The sequence below is a fragment of the Saccostrea echinata genome, unplaced genomic scaffold (assembly GCF_033153115.1).
Source record: "Saccostrea echinata isolate AGI-Se365-2 ecotype Australia unplaced genomic scaffold, CSIRO_AGI_Sech_v1 ptg000016l, whole genome shotgun sequence".
Taxonomy (NCBI): Eukaryota; Metazoa; Mollusca; class Bivalvia; order Ostreida; family Ostreidae; genus Saccostrea; species Saccostrea echinata.
This window is the reverse complement of record NW_026889765.1, coordinates 23,788,378-23,812,482: the sequence shown is the minus strand read 5'-3', so window position 1 is coordinate 23,812,482 and position 24,105 is coordinate 23,788,378. Positions and strand designations below refer to the sequence as shown.

At 33.0% G+C, this 24,105-nt stretch overlaps 1 protein-coding gene across 1 annotated transcript; it reads left to right on the top strand.

Moving 5' to 3' along the window:
- The first annotated feature begins 16,484 nt into the window (after positions 1-16,484).
- LOC133188571 (ornithine aminotransferase, mitochondrial-like) lies at positions 16,485-24,105 on the top strand. Its single transcript, XM_061324052.1, has 9 exons — positions 16,485-16,561; positions 17,997-18,190; positions 18,421-18,645; positions 20,191-20,414; positions 21,385-21,557; positions 21,948-22,026; positions 22,370-22,483; positions 22,642-22,780; positions 23,133-24,105. Exons 2-9 carry the CDS (start codon positions 18,004-18,006, stop codon positions 23,291-23,293), a joined length of 1,302 nt encoding a protein of 433 aa, XP_061180036.1. The 5' UTR covers positions 16,485-16,561; positions 17,997-18,003; the 3' UTR covers positions 23,294-24,105.

Genomic DNA, 24,105 nt, shown 5'->3' with positions numbered 1-24,105 from the left:
CTCAGTATTACTTTTTGATTTCCACGAACAGTGTTGCCATTGTAAATCAATTGGAATGCAAAAAAAATATAATATTTTTTAAAAAATGATAATGAATAAATAAATTTCAAAATCTTACCTTTTCGGTCTGATATATATTAAAAAAAAAAAAAAATTGGTACACAGTTTAACTGCCTCGTGATAAAATAACTTAGAAATGACATAATGTGTGTATATTTTTCAAATATTACTCTGCGTGTATGTTTAGAACGATTTATATCAATTTATACATGAAAAGATTACACGAAGAAGACAATGCTCTTTGATTTTTTTTAATTATTATTTTAATGAATGCTGTTGCCTTGATACTAAACCTGAAAAAAAAAATGCTTATTTGTTAATACGTACTCCACAGTTATATGCTCTACAATGCATTTTAAATACAAAACAAATTAAGAAAACATCAAGTATTATACAACTCAAAAGTTATTGTTCCAAGTTCAAGAGCAAGTTTGTTTATTTTTCTTTTAAAATTTACTGAATATGAGTTCAAACAATTAAAATAGTTAAATCTTTCTTATCTTTGCCTGACTATCACTTAATCATACATTAACCTTCAAATTTAATATAATTGATTCAAGTGTTTGTTTGATCCACTATGAGGTATCAGATGTAACAAAACTAGTTTTCACGATCATTTTGTATGTTGATTTATTGGTGGTGTAGATCTGCATTTCATCGTCAATGTCATTAGCTGTCTTACAGCGAAATGATATATCAAACTAATTTTTAATCTATTTTGATATCTTTGAAAACAAAACTACGTCCATTAGTGAAACCATAAATTTGACAGATTTCTTGTTCCCAAACATGACAGTATTATGTTTATTGTTGTAAATCAATTCATTTTACAATCTTAAGATTACGTTTCAGGATCAGATAATTTTGTTAATTATTCGTACATAATGTAGTCATAAATGTTATTAAAAATATGAACTAGACGCCCTGATAGTAATTTACTTGAGTACAGTGTTCTCGGTAGTAATTTACTTTCTAATAATGTTCATGATTGTAATACTCTCTATTAATGTTTCTAATATAGTAATTAATTTAATTTTCTTACAATGTTTGCAATGGTAATTCACTTGCTTTAAATGTTCCCAATAGGGACTTGCTTCCTTACAATGTTACTGATAGTGAATTGTTTTCTCAGTGTTCCCGACAGTAATGCACTTTCTTATATACCCAATATTATATTATAAGATATACAGATAAAATGGAATTAGTTTTTTTACTTTTTCAAATGTGTAATTATATTTTTTGAATCTCTGTTTCGAAGTTCACTTAACCATATCTTATACTCTTATACTAACGTATTAATTTACGTAAAATAAAAGACCAAGAGACTGTTCACTTCTCGGGATCTTGTACTCTAAAAATCAGTATATCGACATAAGTCAATAATGACTTTTTAATTTTTAAAAAATAAAATACAATGTAGGTTGTTTACCAAATCTGGCAAAAGAAAATTATTTGAGTATCCATAGAGATAAAAGTTTATAATAAAATGCTTCGAAAATGACGATCTTTTCATTAGTGTAGTCGCGCAGATTTTGAAAGACTATGTATATAACAATACAAGGCAAAAACGTATATTTGTACCTAATCAGGCGTAAATGTCTATGAAACTTTTTTTTGAAAATTGATCAACTACTGAAGCTTATTAAGACTGAATACACAATATTTTCATATTGATAGTCCTTACTCAAAATTGAGATGATATTAAGCCTTAAAAATCATTATAATGGCACACACAAAAACCCCAAATGATTTCCCTATAAATTCATCAGAATTAGAAGTTTTGTAAAATGAAGTACATTGTAATTGCTTTTCGTTCTTCGTCTTAGATAACCTTCGGATGAGACCGTATAAACCGAGGTCCCGTGTCGCAGTAGGTGCTGGCACGAAAAAGATCCCTCACTGCTCAATGGCGTAAGTGCCGAGTATAGGACAAAATTTGCAGCTCTTCACCGGCAAATGGTGGCGTCTCCATATGAGTGAAAAATTCTCGAGAGGGACGTTAAACAACATACAATCAATCAATCGTCTTAGATAAGGAGTTACCAATTCAACGATTTCCTTAATTTAACTCCTTATAGTGATCACTAATAATTTGAATTAAAATTCACTATGTTATAATATAGTATAGTGGTCATATCATTAGAAGGTCAAATATTCCGTCTACCTGATCAATGCATAGGCTCTCAGTGGGCTTGACCAGTCGACAGGGGATGCTTACTTCTTCCAGGCACCTGATTTAACCTCTGGAAATTTCGGGGGTCCGTGTTGTGAGCCCTGTTCACAGATTTGTATTATTTGTAGGTTGTCGATCACTGTTCGTTTTTTCACCGTTTTCATTATTGATATATAACTGTATCTTCAATCAACCAACGCGTTAACTTCTACTGATTCAACTTTCACAACGATAAACTTCATGGCAGAAAGTCCACAGCAATCAAAATTTTCTTGTCATAATAATACTTCACTGCTTATGTCTCAAGAATGAATCGTACTATAAACATTTTTGCTAAAGCCATCTATACAAAAAATTTTGGTTGCCCTCTCTCGACCGACTGGCTAAAAATGGCCCGACGCAAAACTTTTCTTAACCTCCAGGTAGCAATTTTTTATGCATTCCGGAAAACAGATTATGAAAATTCAGCATTGATCTTGAAAATTTCCTGAAAAAAAATTCTTACCAACCTATCGACCCATTTTTTTTTTATCCTGAGTCGGGAGAGGGCAAACAAACATTATTTTAAAGTTGGCCTAACATCGAGTTAAATTTTATAAAATAAATTTCAATAAAAAAAAAATAATATCATGTTTTTATAGTTGTTAATGTTCTTTGCCTTAAAAGGGGAAAAATATTAATTTGAACTAAAAGCAAACTACATGTATGAATAAATGAGTAAAGATTTTTACTGAATTACTGAATAATTGTATGAGTGTATTACGAAAAACAAATTATTTCTATAACCTTGACTTCCTGCTATTGTGGAAAACAACCTATAAATACTTAGAACAAACCCAGAATTGTATTCTTTGAAATGATCTCTATAATTTCAATGCAAATCTGGTAAATTACATTAATTAATAAAGATAATATACGTAAATTCTCACTCTGACGTGATAAGCCATACTTATTTTAATTTTTTCGTAGAATTCACTTTTTTTTAATTTCCTCACGTAATAAGCAACTTTCATTTCACAAGAAAATGTGTGAAAAGGTGCACAACAATAATTCACGTTGACAGACTGTATATGTTTGATGATGTATTGTTCATAATAATTAAGAAAGAGGTAGATTCTGAGATTGGGATTAACATTTTTCATTATGTAATAATCTTCAATTAAGGACACTTGCTACAAATAAAAACAGGATGCATGATTAAGTACATATTAAGACTTATCTGGGTTTTAAATGATGCATTATAAATTACTTAAATAGTAAGAAATTGTAGATTTTCTCTAAAATGTTTAAACTTCTTGCTTTTTGTTCTTACTTCTGCATCTTTCATCACTTTGTATGACATAAATGAGAAATATTAAAAAGAAAAAAAAACTTTATATGGCTAGCTTATTCAATTTTTAAAAAAATACATATTTAGTATCTATTGTCATTATTTAAATCGAAACCAGTTGTTTAATTTGTAGCAAGTATCCTGAAGGTTATATCACCTTTGACCTCGTGTGATTACATCCCTGGAATCGGTTTGACGTCGACATTGAAAAAAAAATTCTTTTGCAATTTTGAACTTTTCTCAACGAATAAAAAAGCCTTTGCGTTGGAAATTTGTTTGTCGTCTGCCTGTTTGTTTGCTAACCACTTATCTGTATTTTTTTAAAACGTGAATCTTGCAAAAGTTTCATTTCAAAATTTAATAAAGCAATTGACATCTTAATGAAGAGAAATCTATGTGTTATTTTTCGATTTCCACGAAAAGTGTTGCCATTACTGATAAAAATTAAAAGAAGCTCAGGAAGATGCACAATTCTTTATCTTTTTTTTTTATTTTTATGAGTGTTGTCATTCTTATTGAAATCTAACAAACTATTTGATACTTTCAATTTAATAATTTGATCATTTTTTTTTATCTTTGACATTCGTTTAATCATACATTCCCTTGTAAGTTTAATTGTTATTCTTTTCAGTTTTCGTTTGGTCTGCTTTGTGGTAAAAGAGACAACAAAAATATCGTGGCAAAACTGGTAATGATGAACGTTTTGTATAATAATTAATTATTGGTATTGATATGCATTTCATCATCAATCAAATCGGCTGTCTTTCAGCAAAATGATATATCAGACAGAATTTAAAATCTATTTTGAAATCTTTAAAAAACAAAACCAGTTTATTAGTAAAATCATAAACTTGACAGATTTCTTGTTACCGAACATGACAGTATTTTGTTTATTGCAGTAAATCAATTCGTTTTTTAAAGATGTATAATTCAGGGTCAAATAATTTTGTTAATTATTCGTACAAAATGAAGTCACAAAACTTATTTAGAATATGAACCAGATGCCTCCTGCTTCAGAGAAAGCAATTATTGTTTTAAAAAAATATAACTTAATTTGTCATTTGTTGAATCATAGGTGTGATTAAAACAAGCAAATTAATGAATAACTTAGCTACATTTTCAGATGGTTTTGACCTTAGCAGATGATGGGATTCAAAACACGTCTTGTAAATGTTTCTTCTTGTCCTTTGGTTGACATAAACATTAATTTGCTGATTGTTAAGAGTGCAATGATATTTAGGACCATATGCACAGACAATTGTACTGTGTATAGCTTGCACCTGTTATAAAAGGTGATTGACCCTATGTGTAGATTATGTTCCTTATTCATGTTGTATATGAAAAACTTTTATATCATAAAATACTGTAAAAATTCATTAAAGTAATAATTAAAGACAATTAAAGACCACTTCTTTAAGTCAAAATGATTAAAATTAAAATATTACTGTGCGGAATAAATACGTATAGTAGATTGTGCTTATCTTTTTCACTGAATATCCCTGACCATGTTAACGAAAACTAACTCAACAAATATATCTGAAAACAAATAGCAATGAGTATTTGACATTACGAAAGAAAATTTTCAAAGTTGTTTGAGAAAAATGTCAAGGTCACGTGAATGAAAAAGGAAATGTTTCTAGATTAAATTTGTCATGAAATTTGCATTGTTTAGATTTCCCACCTAAAAAGATCTTAAGTCAGTTTGCTATCGATAAATAGGTTTAATAATGAAATAATGAAGATAAATATCAGAATTAAATTTGATAAATTCTATCAACAATAAAAAAAAGTAACAAAGTAAAAACACCCAGTCTTGGAAACACCAGGGCTGGGATCAGTTGTGTAGGAGGAGCAAGCATCACCTGTCGACCATTGATAGCCGCGGTGAACCCTCTGCATTGATCAGGTAAAAGATAATCCGCATTCAAATCAAGTATGAAAAAATAATGTTACAATTGGTTTAAAATATGTCAGTGAAAAATAAACCCAAAGTAAAAGTCATTAAAATGAACATAGAATGTGCAAAATGGTTACTTCAAATGATACTGTTAAAAAAATCTTTGTAATATCAATTTATTTGTCAGTAGCCTGCATTGGTTTAAAAAAAATAGTCGTACACAGAGCACGCTTTTGCGTTCCGATTTATTTGGGAGACAGTCAATATATGTAGGTGATAATGGAATATTGTCATATAGATATGGAAGGCTGAAGATGGAAGAGTTTGTCATCCTGTTTTCCATTGAGTGCAGTCTATAGTTTGCCATTAATCTGTAGATGTGATATCATTAAGTGCAGTCGTTAGTCTGCCATTTATCTGTAGATGTGATGTCTTTTATTTCTGACTGGGATATATGAATAATATTGAATATTGAAATTGATTAAAGATGTTGTTATATATAAATTTCGAACTAAGGGCTACAGCAAGGGCTTTCTTCTTTTCATGTAGTTTTCTTTTTAATCTGCTTTGTAAGATTACAAATAGTTGGCTAACAAAGGAACAGAATTGATGTTAATGTGAATTTTAAAATATTTTTTGGAAAACCTGTGGCCCTTTTCAAAAAACAAAAAATCTTATGACATATGTAATAAAAATATTGGGGAGGGGGGGGGGGTCCCCTAAAATATGATTTACAATGTAATAGAAATATAAGATATTTGTGATCTACTACAGCTTACAGCTTAGTTACTAGTTTGAGAATGAGGAAATTTTGTCTTCATCGTAATTTTTTCGTAAAAAAAGGCTACTGGTCTACAAAGACTACATAAATATTGTCATTAAGGAACTTCGGCATCTTTTTGATATTATTTTAAGATACATTAGGGATAGAATCGAATTATTTTAACACAAAGTAACTTTATAGGTGAATAATTATAATATGTAAATATTTCCAAATTTCATTTTCGTTAATATGCAAATCTCTCTGATGTTAAAGTCTGGTCTTTATAGAAATAAATGATTGCATAAATGTTAAAATGTCATCGATTTTGATGCTGTTAATTTTGGGGAAATGTTGTGTTATTTCACATTTTCATATATAAGTTCATACTTTAAGAATCCACATATGGTATACACCACTTCTTGAAGTTTCTCCTCCACAGCAGAAGAAAAGATAACAGCTCCTTAAAACAATTACTTGGTCCTGCAATTTTTCTTTCGTTGTATGAATTTTAGGGAGGTTTGAAATGAAGAAAAGGTACGGTAGCTAAAATTCACTCCAGTGAACTGGAATATTAAAAGTCATGAAAACTGATTTCGAAGAGTTTCATACTGTGAAATAGACATGTGAATATAAGTCGGATTCACAGATGTGGAACAAAAGCCAAGTTCTTCTATATTACTAAGTTTTACAAGCTTAGTCAACTAGAACCTTTACATATTGATCAGTTATCTTCTGTTATCTTCTGTTATCCTTTTATCACTTCCAATCTACTGAAGACAGAGGGATACTATGTAGGGGGTACGCATTTTTCTTTTTACTGAATGTTTGATTTATTGATTGATTGATTTCTTTTACGTCTCTTATGAGAATTTCTTCTTTTTTCAATCAGATGTTATCGTCACGGTAGCTCGGTAGATCGCTCGCTCCGTGATCGGAAGGTCGTGTGTTCGAATCAGGGCCTCGACAGACCTAAGGTCGATAGAAAAAATAGGTAGCAATCGTTCCTTCGCCAAGCACTCGTCACTTGAAGTGAAAGTTGCGGGTTATTCGGATGAGACCTTAAAATCCGAGGCCCCATATCACGGTAGGCGTTGGCACGATAAAGAACCCTCACTGCTCAATGGCCCTGAGTGTCGGGTAAAGGTCTAAATTTGAAGCCCTTCGCCGGTATATGGTGACGTCTCTATATGAGTGATAAATTCTCGAACGGGACGTAAAACAATATACAATCAATCAATCAGAGTTCGATTTTTGGAAAAATATATCATCCAACTAATAGTCCCACTTTAAGCACTCCAATCCATAGACAACGATAGGAATACTGTATTAGGAAACTAGGCGCGGCCTTTACACATGGTTGCAACCAATCATGTAATCATGTAAATAATATGGGGAATCTTTCAAGCCCACAATGTGCCATTGTGAATTTGATGGGACTTCTCAACAAAATATCTAGACGTAGTCATGGATATTGATCATACAATAGACTAGATATACTTGATTCACTTTACCTTACGTCAATAAAAGATAGGTCTTCATCACATTCACACTAACTTTACTCGGTTCCCTTGAAAGTTTTGAATGAACTATTTGAACAAGCTAAAGCACGTCTGTACTTAGATTCCTAACTGCAGAATACAAGCTAGTGTTTGTTATTATGGATGTTGCCCACAGCATAGGCTCTTGAAGCCACCACATGTGTTGGAAGATAATAATTCTGATTCAACCCGTCGCTTCCTTAAATTTGCCAACAAAGAAATACATGCTGTGAACATTAATTATATTCTTAATCATTAAAAAAAAGTTAAGTCTTGCATTCCACCATGTCTTAAGTCAACACCCTGCATTTCCTACAGATATTCCCAAACTGTTGGTTCCAAACTTTTCAATTTAATCAAAAATTACAGTGCCTAGATACTGAACATCTTAAAACAAAATCCTCTTAAATGTTCTTGCTCTTCTTCTTTCAACTACAGTTCCGCTGCACTGGTGATATTAATATATATAGTTGAAAAATGAAAAAAAAAATGAAGACCTAAACGCAATCATCTCAAATGTGACGGGTCGACAGGGACTGCTTACTATTCCTACGCACTTGATCCCATCTCTGGAATCGCCAAATTTTTATGCCCTGTTCACAGATTTGTATTTTTGTAGTTTTTTTTATTTTTAGATCGATCACTGTTCGTTATCTTCACCTTTTTCGTGTGAGATGTCACTAAATACCAGTAAAAGGCTTCAAATTAACCTCACTCGGCACTCAGAGTCACTAAGCAGTGAGAGTTCTTTATCGCACTAACGCCTACCGTGAATTACAACTTACAGGTTTTTTGTTGTTTTTTTTTTCCGGAAGATCCTTGACTTTCACATCTAATGCCGGGCGCTTGGTGAGCTAGTACTAGTGAGGCATATTTTGAATTCGTAGCACAATTTCGTATTCACTTTCGTAAACAAAAAATAATGCAACTTTTAGTATCAGGTGCCTTTGAGTAGGCATCCCCTGTCGATCACCCCTCTGTGAGCCCTACCTATTGATAAGAAAGACAGTAAGCGGTAGTCGAATTGGTATAAAAATAGGTACTGTGGAATCATTAGATTTTGTGGTGGCTCATTTTCATGGAATTTGAGGGTACCTCTCATTCACGAATTTACATCCTGCATGAATTAATAAACAATGGTTACTAAGTCATATTCCCTTCTGTAGGTATAAGAGAATACACGAAATTACGTCCCTACGAACTGTAAAATTTAAGCAATCCATGAAAAATGACCCCATCGAATTTTAATGATTCCACAGTATACAAAGGCCCATGTGTAACAATTAGTATGAAATATGTCAGATAAAATACGCCCCAATGATAGGTTGTATTTGCAAGCAAGGTCATTACATATTTTACTACCCTAGAATTTGCAAATGCTGACTTTAAAAAAGGTTGGGGAAAACCTTGTGATGTCACTTTATTTGTCAGTAGGCTGCCTCAGTTTAAAAATTGATAGTACAAAAGGCATGCTCGATTGGGATGACATATACATCTGTACCTCCTCAATACATAGGGTTCAAGGTGGATGTGACCGATCTACAGGGGGCGCTTATTCCAACTAGGCACCTGATCCCATCTCTGGAATTTCCGGGGGTCCGTGTTTTATGTTCTGTTAACAGATTTGTATCGTTTGTAAGTTTTTTGAGATCGATCACTGTTCGTTATCCTCACCTTTTTCATTCATATACATGTACACCATTTGGGGGTAATAGTGGAATATTACTACATAAAATAAGAAATTTGACCATGGGAAAGCTGAAGTCATTCCGTTTTTCATACAGTTTACATTAGTTGACTTTTATCGTCTATTGTCAGTAAAACAACTAAACATGAAACAGATGTAGCAGATCTGTGTTGTCTTTTATTTCAAGTTCACTGGGATATATCGAGTTGACATATGAATAAAAGTAACTATTAATCATTGATAAAACGTCGTCGATACATCTAAATGTCGAGTTGCAGACCGCAGCAAGAGTTTTATACTTCTCAAGTAGAAGTTTTTGAATCAATTCTGGAATAATACATAGCAATACAAAAACAGGTCGACTGATAAAGGAAAACAATAAGAGCACATGGGAATTCCAAGAGATTGTCGGAAGACCTGGTCTCCAAAGGCTAAATAGATATTGACATTGCAGATCTCCAGCATCTTTTAAATATCAACTTCGAAGTAGTGTGATGTAGAATAAGAATGATTTCAAGAAAGTAATTTGGAGATGACCACTCGCGAGATATGAAAAATTACGAGTTCCATTTTATGAAGGAATCAGTTGTCTATGATGTCAAAAACCTTGTTCTTAAATTTATCGTGTGGAATGGTTGTATAAAGCGTTGAAAAATCGTATGCTTTGATGCTATTGATTTTGGAAAGTTTTATCATCTTAAATTTTCCATTTTTTTCCTTCAGTTTTGAAAATCCACATTTGATTTACAACACTTCAGATGTTAAATATGTTTACATATAGTACGTCTCAAGTTTCTCCTTCACAGCAGTTAATATTTTGGTAAGGAATAAGGATAGGGTTTTGGTTGAACATTTACTGAACCCTGCAATTTATCTTTCTTTCTATCTTTTATGCAAAATATACAATCATTCCAATTCTGTGGGCACTTGAACACATGGTTGTGTTCATTTTCTTTTTAATGTGAAATCTTGAATCTTGAATGTCCATTTATCTGTGAGGTGAATCAAAGAAAAAATGATTTCGGGTACGAAACGAGTTCAATAATACCACGATATACAGTTTTCCATATCAAATATAAAAGCAGTCTACCGGGTAGTTCATTTCTAGTTCATTTTTACTCGGCCTAACAATAGCTCTTTTTACGAACTCTGAATCACTTAAATCAACCTGCTTTTTCTACAGATTTAAAAAGAAAAACACTTTAAAATTAGGCATTGTAACTATATTGAGCTGAAAACTAAACAACTATGATCTAATAAGATGGAAATGAGGGTCTATGTGAAAAATGAGCTTCTTTAATAAAAAAAAAAAAATCCGCTGAAGGACACATATGAAGATATGATTTTAATATATGGAAAGGCTACTCTTTCGGTACTATGACCAGGTGAATTATAAAAATATAACGTGTTAAAGTACCTGAAGTTGTCAGATTTACAATGAAGGATATTACTAAGAGACTAAAAATGCATTGAGAAAAAAGAAGCTGGTTCTCACAAAGTGATGCCCAAATACCGATCCCTGTGATTTTTTTCTCTTTTAAAGGACAACGCTGCATGCTGCAAAGATTTGTAGAGGAATTCTAGAAAATACAGTTACAGAGCTTAAACCCCCCCCCCCTTTCCCCCGTATTTGCCTGATTTTAGTCCTTGTGACTTCTTTCTGTTCCTGAAACTCGACAAAATGCTCACATGAAGACGCTACAAATCCAATGGGGGAGTAACAACATCACAGTTTTCTAAGCGTCCCTAGAGAAGTTCCGGTTTCGTGTAAAGACACTTGCTTAACGGAGAATGCTTTGAGGGATTAAAAATAAAAAGAAACTGCTTTTCGTACTTTTCTTATGCTCTGATGACCTTTTGCACTATTTATCAAATTTATACCCCTTGTATAATAGCTAGTATATCTATATAGTTTATTCCAGATGCAGAGTTGTAAAGTGAGCAAAGAGAGACAATCCTAAATTCCATACTGAAAACTGCAATTATTTCTCACGACGTCGATGATGGAAATAATTATTGTACAAATTTATATGCAGAGTATGGATACCGTGTTTGGCATTTTGATATATCAAATGACAACCAGTCGATAAAACTGTATAAATAGAGGATATTCAATGTTTTTAGTTGTAAATGGAATTTATTTCACGGGTGGGGCGGGTTTTTTTTTTTTTTATTTTATTTTCACGAGTACCAAGGAAAAATCCTGTCTCAAAAATATAAAATTTAAAAAAAAAATCCATATTCAACTATAAACTTAAACATTGCATTTTCTGTTTATTGCATTTTCTTTATTTTCTCTTTACCTCTGTCTTTTCGTAACACAACTTCATAGAGTAGACTGTGATGTGATAGTTGAGCGGTTGAGACGTAACAGAGCAGCACTATGCGATTGTAATAAAAACATTGTGAAAATTTATTTTCAAAAACATATATATTTGGAGAAATTTTTGCAGTTTTAGTCTCTATCGGAATGGTTTATTTATTCTCTATTTTATAAACGGAAGTATTTTTTTACAACACTCTTCGAGATGGAAAGGAACAGAGAGTTTTGCCGCACTTCTGACTATTTTTTCTCACTTTGACAGAATATAACTTTGATGTTCTATCACACTGTGACAAAATATCACCTTTATCAAATAAAAAAATAGAGGATACTCAATGTCTTGTGGTTGGATATGGAATTTATTTCTCGAATGGGACAGGATTCATTTGATATTTTTACGAGTGCGAAAAAACTATCTCGCGAGTGAAATCAATTTTCATATCCAACTACAAAATATCGAATTTTCTGTTTATTACATTTTCTTTGATTTTCCTTTAATTTGCCTCTGTCTTTTCGTAACACAGTGCCATGGACTGTGACGTTATATCCCTAACAAAAAAATACCATAGTTAACTATAGTTTACTAAAGTTAACTACAGTGATAACTTTGACACACAGGTACTTGACGTTTTAAACCTTTCTCTTTAATGATAAAGATATCCCCATACTAATATGTTGACGGTGCGACCGTTGAGGCGAGCGCATTGTTCACTTCATTCGTTAAGATCCGCCTCTTCAAACCGCACGAGACATTTGGAACTGTGACGTCACATGACGTATGTTAGCTGCATTTCCATAAACAAAGCTTAAAAAGTGCAATGATTTTAACAAAGAACGTTTAATCTACTATCTGTATGCAATATCCATTAAATTAATATGAGTTTATTTTGTCTGAATTTTTAGCTATTGTTACCGCGCGAACGAAGTTAGCAGCGAGAACAAGAAGCGATGCATTGTGGGTCCAGAATTACTGCGGAAAAACAAGGTACGTCACGGTCGCCATCTTGAATTTTTCAGGTCAACTACATCGCCTCGATTTTTTGTCTACAACATGTTTAAAATCAACGGACACAACCACCAACGTTAATTACTTACTTTGGATACGTCTCAACTTTCGGGTTATTCCACTGAAATCACGTAACATCCATTCTATTTATTCAAATATCGCTCCAAACTCAGTCTACTGCTTCCGATTCAGTAAATCTTAGAAAAGGGAGGCCGGAAGTTGATGCTTTTATGTAAATGGGAATACCCTTCAGTTATATTTGATTGGTTAAAAGAAAAATGACATTTCGCGGGAAAAGTCCGGCAGAGGCAGCATGTGCTTTTTAAAACAACTGTTACACGCTTTTCAGAGATATCCACTTAGAGTTGTTTCTGTAATCTGGAATTAACACAGTTTTTCCCATTGGTGTGTTTTGTTTATTTAATACATGTTATTGAGTTTTCATCCTCGTTGAAATTTTTTGTAAAAAGCTTGTTTCAACTATACATGTATCAGTCAAAAGCGAGATACATTTATTTTCAAATAACTAATAGAGGAGAAAGGGTTACAACATCAATAACATGTGATGCATACAATGTACTAGCATTAGAAAAAAAAAGAGAGAGATCCCGGATTAAAATAAATGGGGGTATACCAAGTCCTGTGGTACGCGGTTTTTGTTTTTTTTTTTGTTTTTTTTTTTTTTTTTTGAATTATTTAAAGAGATCGGCAAAGTTGTATTCTTCTAAGTAAACAGGTACTGGAAAAATAGTATTTCTTATGAAACGAAGGTAGACTGTTCTTAGGTTAAATAAAAGGATTGTAACAGTTATGAAGGATAATGGGTTTACAGCAGAGTCGCTTTAGTTCCAGTCCGCCATTGCTGTTATTTGTTGACAGGACTTCGTGAAAGCAGACACTTGGAACCCATACCACCTGTAGGTCATTACTCAAAAAACAGGCAGATATATTGTGCAAAGTGATTGAGGCACGTAGCATCTTTTTTCGGGGGGGGGGGGGTAGAATTTTAAAAAAACGCAAAAAAAAAAAAATAAATAAATAAATAAAAAATAATTTGAAAATAAAAATAAATAGTCAGTCAGTCTCCCAAAGAGTGTTTGGGGAAAGGAACATTATTTATTTATTGTTTGTTTGTTCAATAAGTGAGAGGGTTTAACAGTACTACAACTAGAAAAGGGGCAGTCGGCCTAAAAATGATAGTTTCCATGCAAATAAATGCAAAAAGAGGGGAATAACTCATAAGAAAATGGTGGGTGAGCAAATGAAAATCTGGTCCTGGTCATAATTTCTTTTGTAAACAGGCTCTTAAAGTACAGTCTGACCGGTACCTTTAATGTATTACTCTTTTCCGTCAAATGTGTAAATGGTCTTTCAGTGTAAAATGTTTTCTTGATTTGCGTAAGATATTCATAAGTGAATCCCCCCCCCCCCCTTTTTTAAAAATAATTTTCCACCGCTGAATTTAAATATATAACGTATAAAAGACCTTTTAATATCAGATGAGCTAGTGCTTATGTCTGAACCCTCATTCCACCTTCCTTTAGGTGAAATATATGTATTACGAGTCTATAAGAAATTTCAGAAGAGAGGCGAGCAAAAGTATCATGGAGCAAAAGCATCATGTTTGAGCTCTGCGTCTGGTATTTTTTCCTCCTTTTCATTTTTATATTTTGATTTACTCCATTCAAACCCTTTTTAAATGTTTTTGACGATTCTCATAGACATCTCCTTTCTTGTATAATACAGTAATTCTTGGACCCCCCCCCCCCATCTTTTTTTAAGTGTGGGACTACTCCAATGTTAATGTAAAAAGTACACTGCATGTAGTCTGAAACCAATTATGTGCAAATATATTATATGAATATGTGTCAATATAATAAGTAAATATAAAATGTGGTGTGCTCAGATTTCATTCTTTTTCCCATACGAACGCGTTTTTCAGTTCATTATTATTCATAAGCATGTTAATATAAGGACCAATCAGAAAAGGGCTATCCCACATTATGACATAAAAGCATCAACTTCCGGCCTCCCTTTTCTAAGATTTACTGAATCGGAAGCAGTAGACTGAGTTTGGAGCGATATTTGAATAAATAGAATGGATGTTACGTGATTTCAGTGGAATAACCCGAAAGTTGAGACGTATCCAAAGTAAGTAATTAACGTTGGTGGTTGTGTCCGTTGATTTTAAACATGTTGTAGACAAAAATCGAGGCGATATAGTTGACCTGAAAAATTCAAGATGGCGACCGTGACGTACCTTGTTATTATTGTAGTATGGGGATATTTTTATCATTAAAGAGAAGGGTTTAAAACGTCAAGTACCTGTGGTCAGGGAATATTTTTTACAACACTCTTCGTGAAGGGAAGGAAAATGGAGAATTTTGCCACTCTTCTATTATATTCTTTCACACTGTCACAAAATATTACTGTGATATTCTTTCACACTGTGACAAAATATCACTTTTATTCAATAATGGAATTCCAGTATTTCACTATTGAAAATGTAATAAATTACAGACGGTATTTCACTGTTGAAAATGTAATCAAGTTCTGAATTTTCTGTTTAATTGCATGGCTAACTCCTTTTTTGGTTCAGAATTCAAGGTTTTTCAAGCTTAGTTTAAGTTTAAGAAGTATTTTATTCACGATATACATAGAAGTATATACAATGAATATGGATTGAACAGCAAGCAAAAATGGCCTGCTGTTTTTCAAGCTTCTTCATATTTCTTTGTTATGATAAACCGTCATGTTAGCTCAGTCGGTAGCGTGCCCGCATGTGTTGGTAATTGCATCAAAAATTCAGTATGGCTGGAAAATATCGACTGTATTTGAATTAACTGTCAAGTATTTGATACATGTAAGTTGATTGCATACAGTTGTCTTTAATACTTAAGTCTCGTATTCAGTGCATTTTATGGGAAAAAGGAAAATGCTTGGTAATTTGTAAAATCATTAAAAATAATTTTTGGCAAGTATATTTTGGAGCCTGGGCAGATATACAAGTTGTGCACAAAGTTATTAGAGTCGCGGAGTAAGGAGTTGATCCTTACGTCGCGGGTTCGAATCCCACTGTGGGACGTGGAGACCGGTCCTTCGGATGAGACCGTATAAACCGAGGTCCCGTGTCGCAGTAGGTGCTGGCACGAAAAAGATCCCTCGCTGCTCAATGGCCGTAAGTGCCGGGTATAGGACAAAATTTGCAGCTCTCCACCGGTAAGTGGTGGCGTCTCCATGTGAATGAAAAATTCTCGAGGGGGACGTTAAACAACATACAAACAAAACACAATAAAAACATACGCCTAAAATTTTAAAAATTCTACAACAAAAATGATCCCTTAGCTGTTGTTGAAATTTTCATGTCCATATTGAATAAGCTAATAAATCGTCTATGTGTAGACCCTTTGTTTGTTAATACGGGGATTAACGGTTGCAACTATTGCAGAAAAAATGCATATTAAACCGGTCCGTAAGTTACTTTGATGGAAGAGCATATTGTTCGTACTGTAAAAATCTGGATATTTCCAGTTTAGCGTAAATCGATTTTATTTAATCTCGAAAAAAGGTTATTGCTTTTTCTTTTATTGAAAACCAGATAGAACTGAATCGCGCTCTTACCTAACAAGAGGAACAACTCATTCTTCCTGTCTACAGTTTTTATGTATACGCGCATTTCGCTTCGCCTTTCGTCACTTATTATCCTTTGCGATTCCGTACATTCCGTATTGTGGAGTTCACATAGGGTGACTCAAGTCAACTGATCTGACTTTGAGTGAGAAAGGTAAGGCCTTTTCTTCTTATAATGAACATTTTTTTTTTATTTTTTTGAAAGCAGAAAAAGTAAGATGTCGTTCACATTGGTTTGGTTGGAGTGAATGAAGGGGGAAAAATATTGGCAGTGCAACATGAAAATCTGTCAACCGAGCTAATACAGCAATTACAGTGTATGGACTTTATCATATTCAGTTTTAGGGAATTGTTTCATGTTTTTTTACCTTTAAAAAGATTGTGCTTTTCATTCTCTTTCTTCTTTCGCTTGATGCAAATTACGCCTAATCCTCGTAGTAAGAAAGTGGGTGCATGATCGATACAAGCGCAAAACTGTTCAATACCAGCTAGAACTGGATAATGTTTTCATTGTCTTTATTGTATGATGTTAGTTAAGCCTAACATGAATTGTTAAGAGTTTCAGTTGACTCTGTGTTCAATGAGAAATGAACATTATTTGTGAAACCAAAACAGCAAAACTAAACAAACCAAAAAAATTACATTTTTTCGGCGTACAAGTTCATCATGGCCACGTGTGGAAAAATGAGGTCAAGGCTTAATTACATGCAATAGATCTACACGCCCCTGCTTTGTAGACATATTATTGGGGGCACAAAATTCAACAAGTGGATTAACCATTGATTATATATTTGCATTTTTTAAAAGATATTTTTAATATGGAAGAGACAGGGGCCTTGTAATGGCTTGTTTTTATTGTTCACCAATCAGATCTTTCCATTTTGACACACCTCCTAAAGACGGGTCATTGACTAGAGAGGAAGTTGCCGCAGGCACCTGAAATTATAATATAAAAATACATGAGTGTTGTGAGTTGCAAATAAACCATAGATGATAAAATTTTAAACTCCACTTTATATAAAAACAATTTGATATAGATCTACTATGTGTTTCATTAAATAGGCCTATGTGTATAAATTATGCTCATTATATAGTACAGTGTCATTGACACAGTATACATGTATCCATTGCCAGGTTTCTGGAGAGGAGGGTGAGGATATCCTTGAACAAGATAAATTTTATCAATAGATACCGTATTACTGGGTTCTCATGCATTCTTGATATCTTTTTTCACATTCTACCTGAACCTTTTAGAATCTAGAATTTAAGTATAAACCACAAGCAAACCAATATTTTAATGATGGAGATACAGTAGTAGGCCTAAATATACACTATATATATTCTTTTTTTTTAATCTGTCTGCATTCTGATATATATGTAATAACAACACGTATATAGGATTAAAAAAAAAGAATATATATAGTGTATATTTAAGGTCTACAAATCGCTAAAACAAAGGATATGATTTAACCGTTTGGAGGGGGAAAAAAATGTTTCCTGTACAAAATCAGACCTTAGATGCTATATTTTACTTGTAACTGAATTCATTACACCATTAAAATTTAAGACAAAATTTATTTACATTTCAGAATAAAGATGTTCAGTAAATTGCAGAGACAGTTGTATGCAGTTGGAAATGCCTGTCATAAGTTAAAAGGTCTGCAACAGCCTGTCCGCAGTGTGGTTAACATCACAGCTAAATCCCAGGCTGTGTTCGATCGGGAGGATAAATATGGAGCCCACAACTACCACCCCCTCCCTGTGGCTATCTGCAAAGGAGAAGGTAAAACTGTACTTTTAAAGGCTGTATTAACATATATATTCTATAAAAAGCATTTTTAATGAATGAGAGGCACACATTTATGTAACCTGACCTAAAGAAGATATGATTAACAACCTCATTAAGCCTCGAGAATTTCTCCTTAAAATATTTTTCAATTTATCAAGTAAGCCTGTAAAAAAAAGTGCATGTAGATTTCGGAGATTAACAAATTGCCATGTTTTGAATTGTAGGAGTATATATGTGGGATGTCGATGGAAATCGTTACTACGATTTTCTAAGTGCTTACAGTGCTGTAAACCAAGGACACTCGCACCCAAAGATCATCAAGGCTTTGACCGAGCAGGCATCTACTCTGGCCTTGACCTCCAGAGCATTCTACAACAATGTGCTGGGAGAATATGAGGAATACGTCACTAAACTTTTTGGCTATGATAAGGTCCTTCCCATGAACACAGGTAAATTTTTATCCTGCAGTGAAAGGGGGGAGTTCTTGTGCTGATAATGTGTCCGTTATTGGATGAAAGTGTGTGTTAATTATGGAAGGGATCAAAGTTCAGTTAAGCATGGACCTTACCTGTACCCATGCAGTTATGACTTTGTTGCAAATTAATATATTCAAGTCTTCCAGAGAATAAGAATTTAAAGTTCTTATACATCAGCAAACCAGGACTTTTAAATTTTTTTTATCCTGTTAAGGTCTTAGAGAAATGTAAAATAAGTTTTCAAAATATTTTTGTAAAGGTTGAACCTGTGAATGTAATGTAAAGGATTATGCTGTGGATTTTAAAGGGCCATCTTTGTATGTCTTCATTATGTCTTTGACCATACATTGAAAAAGCACCATATTTTTAGCCATGTACTTGTGCTCATAAGAGGTTTAGAGACCTTGAAATTATATAAAGATAGAGAAGTTATTCTCCATCTACAGAAATGTCATCAAGATTTAATCACTTTTCACCAACAAAAAAATTTGGTGCCTACTGTTGTAAAAATAAATTCACATTTAACCTAAGTGTAGTTGTATGCAAGTAAAGAAACTGACAAAAAGAAAAAAAAGATCCTCTGAGACATCATACAACTAAAAAAAACCCCAAACAATACACACCCATATGAAAGCACATGCAGTTTTTAGGAGAATGCATGTACCACTAGCATAAACTTGGATTTTTTTTAGTCTCCTACTGGTGTAGCTGCAGATCTGTAGCTCACTGGTCAGAAAAATTATAATCGATGACCAGAGAGCTACAGTGCCACCCATTGAAAAAAGTGTATATTTATTGTGCACAAAAAAAGTGCACTTTTTCTCGATTTATTTGTCCATATATTCAAGCTGCCATCTCAAAGTATTATTAACCGTGTGTTCCTAACATATTATTTTTCTACTACCACAACAAAGAATTCCCCATAACTATTCTTAATTAATAGCCCTCCTGGACCTGAAATTGGGACCATCGAAAATTTCACTCATTTGCTATAAAGACAATTTGGTCTGACACACTTTGTGCAGATGCCAACTACAGGAGAAAATGATAGAGGTCTTAGGAGTTTTTTGAAATCTAGCGTTTGAGTAGTTGAGGCAAGAATTTGAATAAATGAAATCAGATCCATACGCAACTTTTTGTGTGCAGTAAATATTCCGCTTTTTCTATGGATTGCACTGTAGCTCTCCGGTCTGTCAATTTTTTTTTTTTTTTGGAGAGCTACATTTCTGCATCTGCTAACTGGTGAAAAACGAGGGGAGTACCGTATTGTTTTCCTCTAAGTCTGACATTCTGTCCGACATGGTTTTTGAGACTTTCTTAAATCTATATTTTGAGCTGATATTTGGTGTGTTAATTTATCTTGCTACAGATCAAGTTAGCATTTATTTTTTTTTTTGCTGCATGAATTTTGAGGGAATTATGGCCCATACCAGTAGAGAACTCAGTACACTGTACTGCTAATGTAATACTCTCAGAATGCTTTATTGTCAAATAATACAACTAAAATTCCATTCCCAGGTGTGGAAGGTGGAGAAACAGCCAATAAATTAGCCAGGAAATGGGCATACAATGTAAAGAAAATCCCAAAGAACAAGGCCAAGATTGTGTTTGCTGAGAACAACTTTTGGGGCCGAACTTTGGCAGCCATTTCCAGTTCTACAGACCCCTCGAGTTTTGAGGGGTATGGACCCTACATGCCGGGTTACACTATTGTGCCATATAATAATATTCCAGCTTTGGAGGTGAGCTGAGATATTAATTCCTGTAAATTCTAAAGAAAGTTTTTTGTATTTTAATGTCATTTAAACTACATAGCTTTTTAGAGGTAGACAAAATATATATTTCAGTGTAATTAGCCTTGTGGTGTAGATGCACAATAAGGTTATGAAATTGGGATTGTGTTCATGTGTTGTTTAATATGTAGGAGTGTAGTATGGTATGGTTCAAATTAAATTCTTTAATCGAAATTCCTACATTTTAAGTGGTAGCTTAGAAATTTGCATATCATTGGCCATTATGTTATTAGATGGAGTAAGGTTTCATCATTTTGTTCGCTGTGTCAGGCCTCCAACTCTAAATAAAGAGCATGATTAATTGTAAAGGCTATTTATTTGAATTTTTCTAAATTTCAAATTTGTGTTAAATTAAATAAAAGTTGCAGTTCAGGAAAAATTTGATGTTTGAAGTGGTTTACATTTAATTTCCGTATGAGTAATCAGATAACAGTTTTTTGGCAGATTTATTCCTGACATACTGTCAAACATGGCTACATATACAGTTACAACTTTATTATGAATTCACACTTGCAGCAAAATAGTTTTCATGCTTATAGTTTTTTAAAACTATAAAACTGTGAACTTACTGGATATAATGATTTTCATAACAAATTAAAATTGTTCATCCCTGGCAATTTGCTATAAGGTGTTTCTAAAGTTGATCAATTTGAATGACTGCATGAGGTTCCTCTGAAGAATTCGTACTATTTATCATGATTTCATGTGTCCTATATCTTCTGGATGAGTGATAAAAAAGATCCTTTTTGAAAAAGAGAGATTGATATGAAATTTACAAAGTATATTTATATCTCAGTTTGCTATATTTCATATGTCTTTCTATTTTTGTGATACTTTCCTTAAATATTGTGAACAAAATAATGCTAGCTTTGTAAAGTGTGGTTATCTCTCTTTGAACATTCATTTATCTGCTTTTTAGAAAGAGTTGCAGGATCCCAATTGTTGTGCTTTCATGGTGGAGCCCATTCAGGGTGAGGCTGGCGTTGTAGTACCAGACGAGGGTTACCTACGCAAAGTTCGTGAATTGTGCACCAAGTACAACGTACTGTGGATTGCTGATGAAGTTCAGACTGGACTCTGCAGAACTGGAAAGTACGCAAGATAAAAATAATTGTCTAATATATGGGGAAATGTTTCAAAATGTAGAATAGTATTTTTAGCAGTATTTGTGATATCCTTTTGTATAGGGAGAAAGATTTGTATTAATAGTTATGTTCATATTGTCTAACCAGCTATACTTGTGATAATCTTTTATATATACGTACATGGGAGAAAGATTTATATTGTGAAGTTCAGATTTCTTATTTTATTACAGTAACTTTGCACGTCAAAATAATGGTTTCTATTTTGATCTACCATTTTCCAATAGTCTAAGAAATTGGCAGACTTGTGTTATAATTTCATTAATAAATATTTATCTTGAAAAAGAAGGAAAAAAATCTGTGCAATTGAACACAATCTTTGTAAATACTGCTTTTGTAGAATGTTGGCTGTTGATCATGAAAATGTGAAGCCTGACCTCTTGATCCTGGGGAAAGCTCTCTCTGGAGGCATCTATCCTGTGAGTTTTCTGTATTCTGAATATTAACGTATATCCGAGTTTTTTTTTCATGAGTTTGAAATTTTGCGAAAAAAGGCAGATTTGTACTGTTTTTATTTTGCACAAGTTATTTTTTACGATTTAAAAAAAAAGATTTTAATGGATATGTTTTTATGGCACACAATAATCGACATAATTTCTGTGTGTCTTATTTTTTGCGAATTAAAATTGATTGCAAAAAATAGATCATCACGAAAAAAATGGATATAGGGTAATCTTCACATAAAATACTTTTAATGAATTAGATTAACAAATATTTACTGCTCATGTCTGTTCACATTACTTAAATCTCATTTTGTGACAGGTCTCAGCGGTTTTAGCCAATGATGAAGTCATGCTGACCATTAAACCTGGTGAACACGGTTCTACTTATGGAGGTAATCCACTCGGCTGTAAGGTCGCCATAGCAGCTTTAGAGGTAACGTGTCCTGTCATATCGGCAGATCTTTTCTCGTTTGACAGCATATTGGTTTTATAGACAAAGTAGATTGAGATTTTAAAGAATTTTGTAATATTTCTTCAACTTCAGAAGATCGTTTTATTGTTGACTTTTTGCATACCCCGTATGCTTTGTAGGTCTTGCTGGAGGAAAAACTTGCAGACAATGCAGAAAGGCTGGGAAAGGTTTTGAGAAGTGAACTTGCCAAACTTCCAAAGGAAAAGGTGAAAATTGTTAGAGGCAAGGGACTACTGAATGCCATTGTCATCAATGAAAGTAAGTCTCATATACACATATGAGGAACAAATGAGTAAAACTGGTACAAAATTTTGATATCATTATAAATTTCCCAGGTGTTCTAAATGTACAGTAATGTAGGTACAGTGTAGGATTGAAGTACATGTATAAAATTCTAGTTGATGGACATAAAATGAAGGTCATTTACAGAGAAAATTTTTTACAATGTTAGGTTTTACAATGTTAGATTAAGTATGACCCCATTTAATAGGGAAATTTGTCCTCTTATGGTATCTCAAGGTAAAAAGAATGGTATCATTATTAATACTCTGAAAGGAAACTCATTATACATTTTTAAAAGTAACAGAATGTTTTTGTTGTTTTCTTGTAGAATATGATGCATGGGAGGTGTGTTTAAAACTAAGAGACAATGGACTGCTGGCCAAGCCTACGCATGGTGACATCATCCGATTTGCCCCACCCCTTATAATCAATGACGAACAGTTAAACGACTGCATCAACATTATTAAGACCACCATCGAGAAGCTATAAAGATAAAGAAAAATAACACGATTTTTCATGCTTAGCATAATAAAAATAACTATGACAGAAAAATACCAGAGGATAATTAGTCAAGACAGAACAGAGGAAATCCGGGAATAGGAGAACCCAAGAAAATGCCTATTGTTTAAAAAAACAAACTCAGAATCTGAAGTTTTCCTTTGCACTAGGTCATTTGACAAAGGTTGATAGGTTTAAGAGAATTTTTGCCATAAGATGAATATTTAAAGTACAGGATACCTGGTAAATATGTCAACTGTATATATTGAATCTTATCACATTTCTTCCTCCAATGGCATCAAGTGTATAATTTTGATAAGTTTTCTTCTAAATACAAGTCAAAATGTAGAAGAATCCCAGTTTACAAAACATGCAGAGGGGACCTACTGGCTTTATGTTTTTTTATTATGACATAACATTGCTATTTTTAGTTGAAGTATTTGAAATCCAGTTTGTTTACCGGTATATCTTTAGTGTTTATCTTGCACACAATGACAAGAGTTTTTGTTGTAAGCAGCATGGCTTTGTTGATCAGGCATCATATTTTCTCTTAGGTACAACAATTTATTTAAGATTATATCTTAATAGTTTAAGTTTAGTAAGAATGAGATATATTTTTGTAAATTTTTTGAAGTTATATTTAAACCTTTCTATCAAGTGTGACTCTTTAATTTTACTGTCAAAGCAATAGGCATTTCTTTTGTTTGATCTGATTTGAAGTTATTCCTGAAATTACATTACAGTGCTCTTTTACGTAAAATCTCAGATTTATTTATTTTTTTACCAGTGACAGCATTGTTATT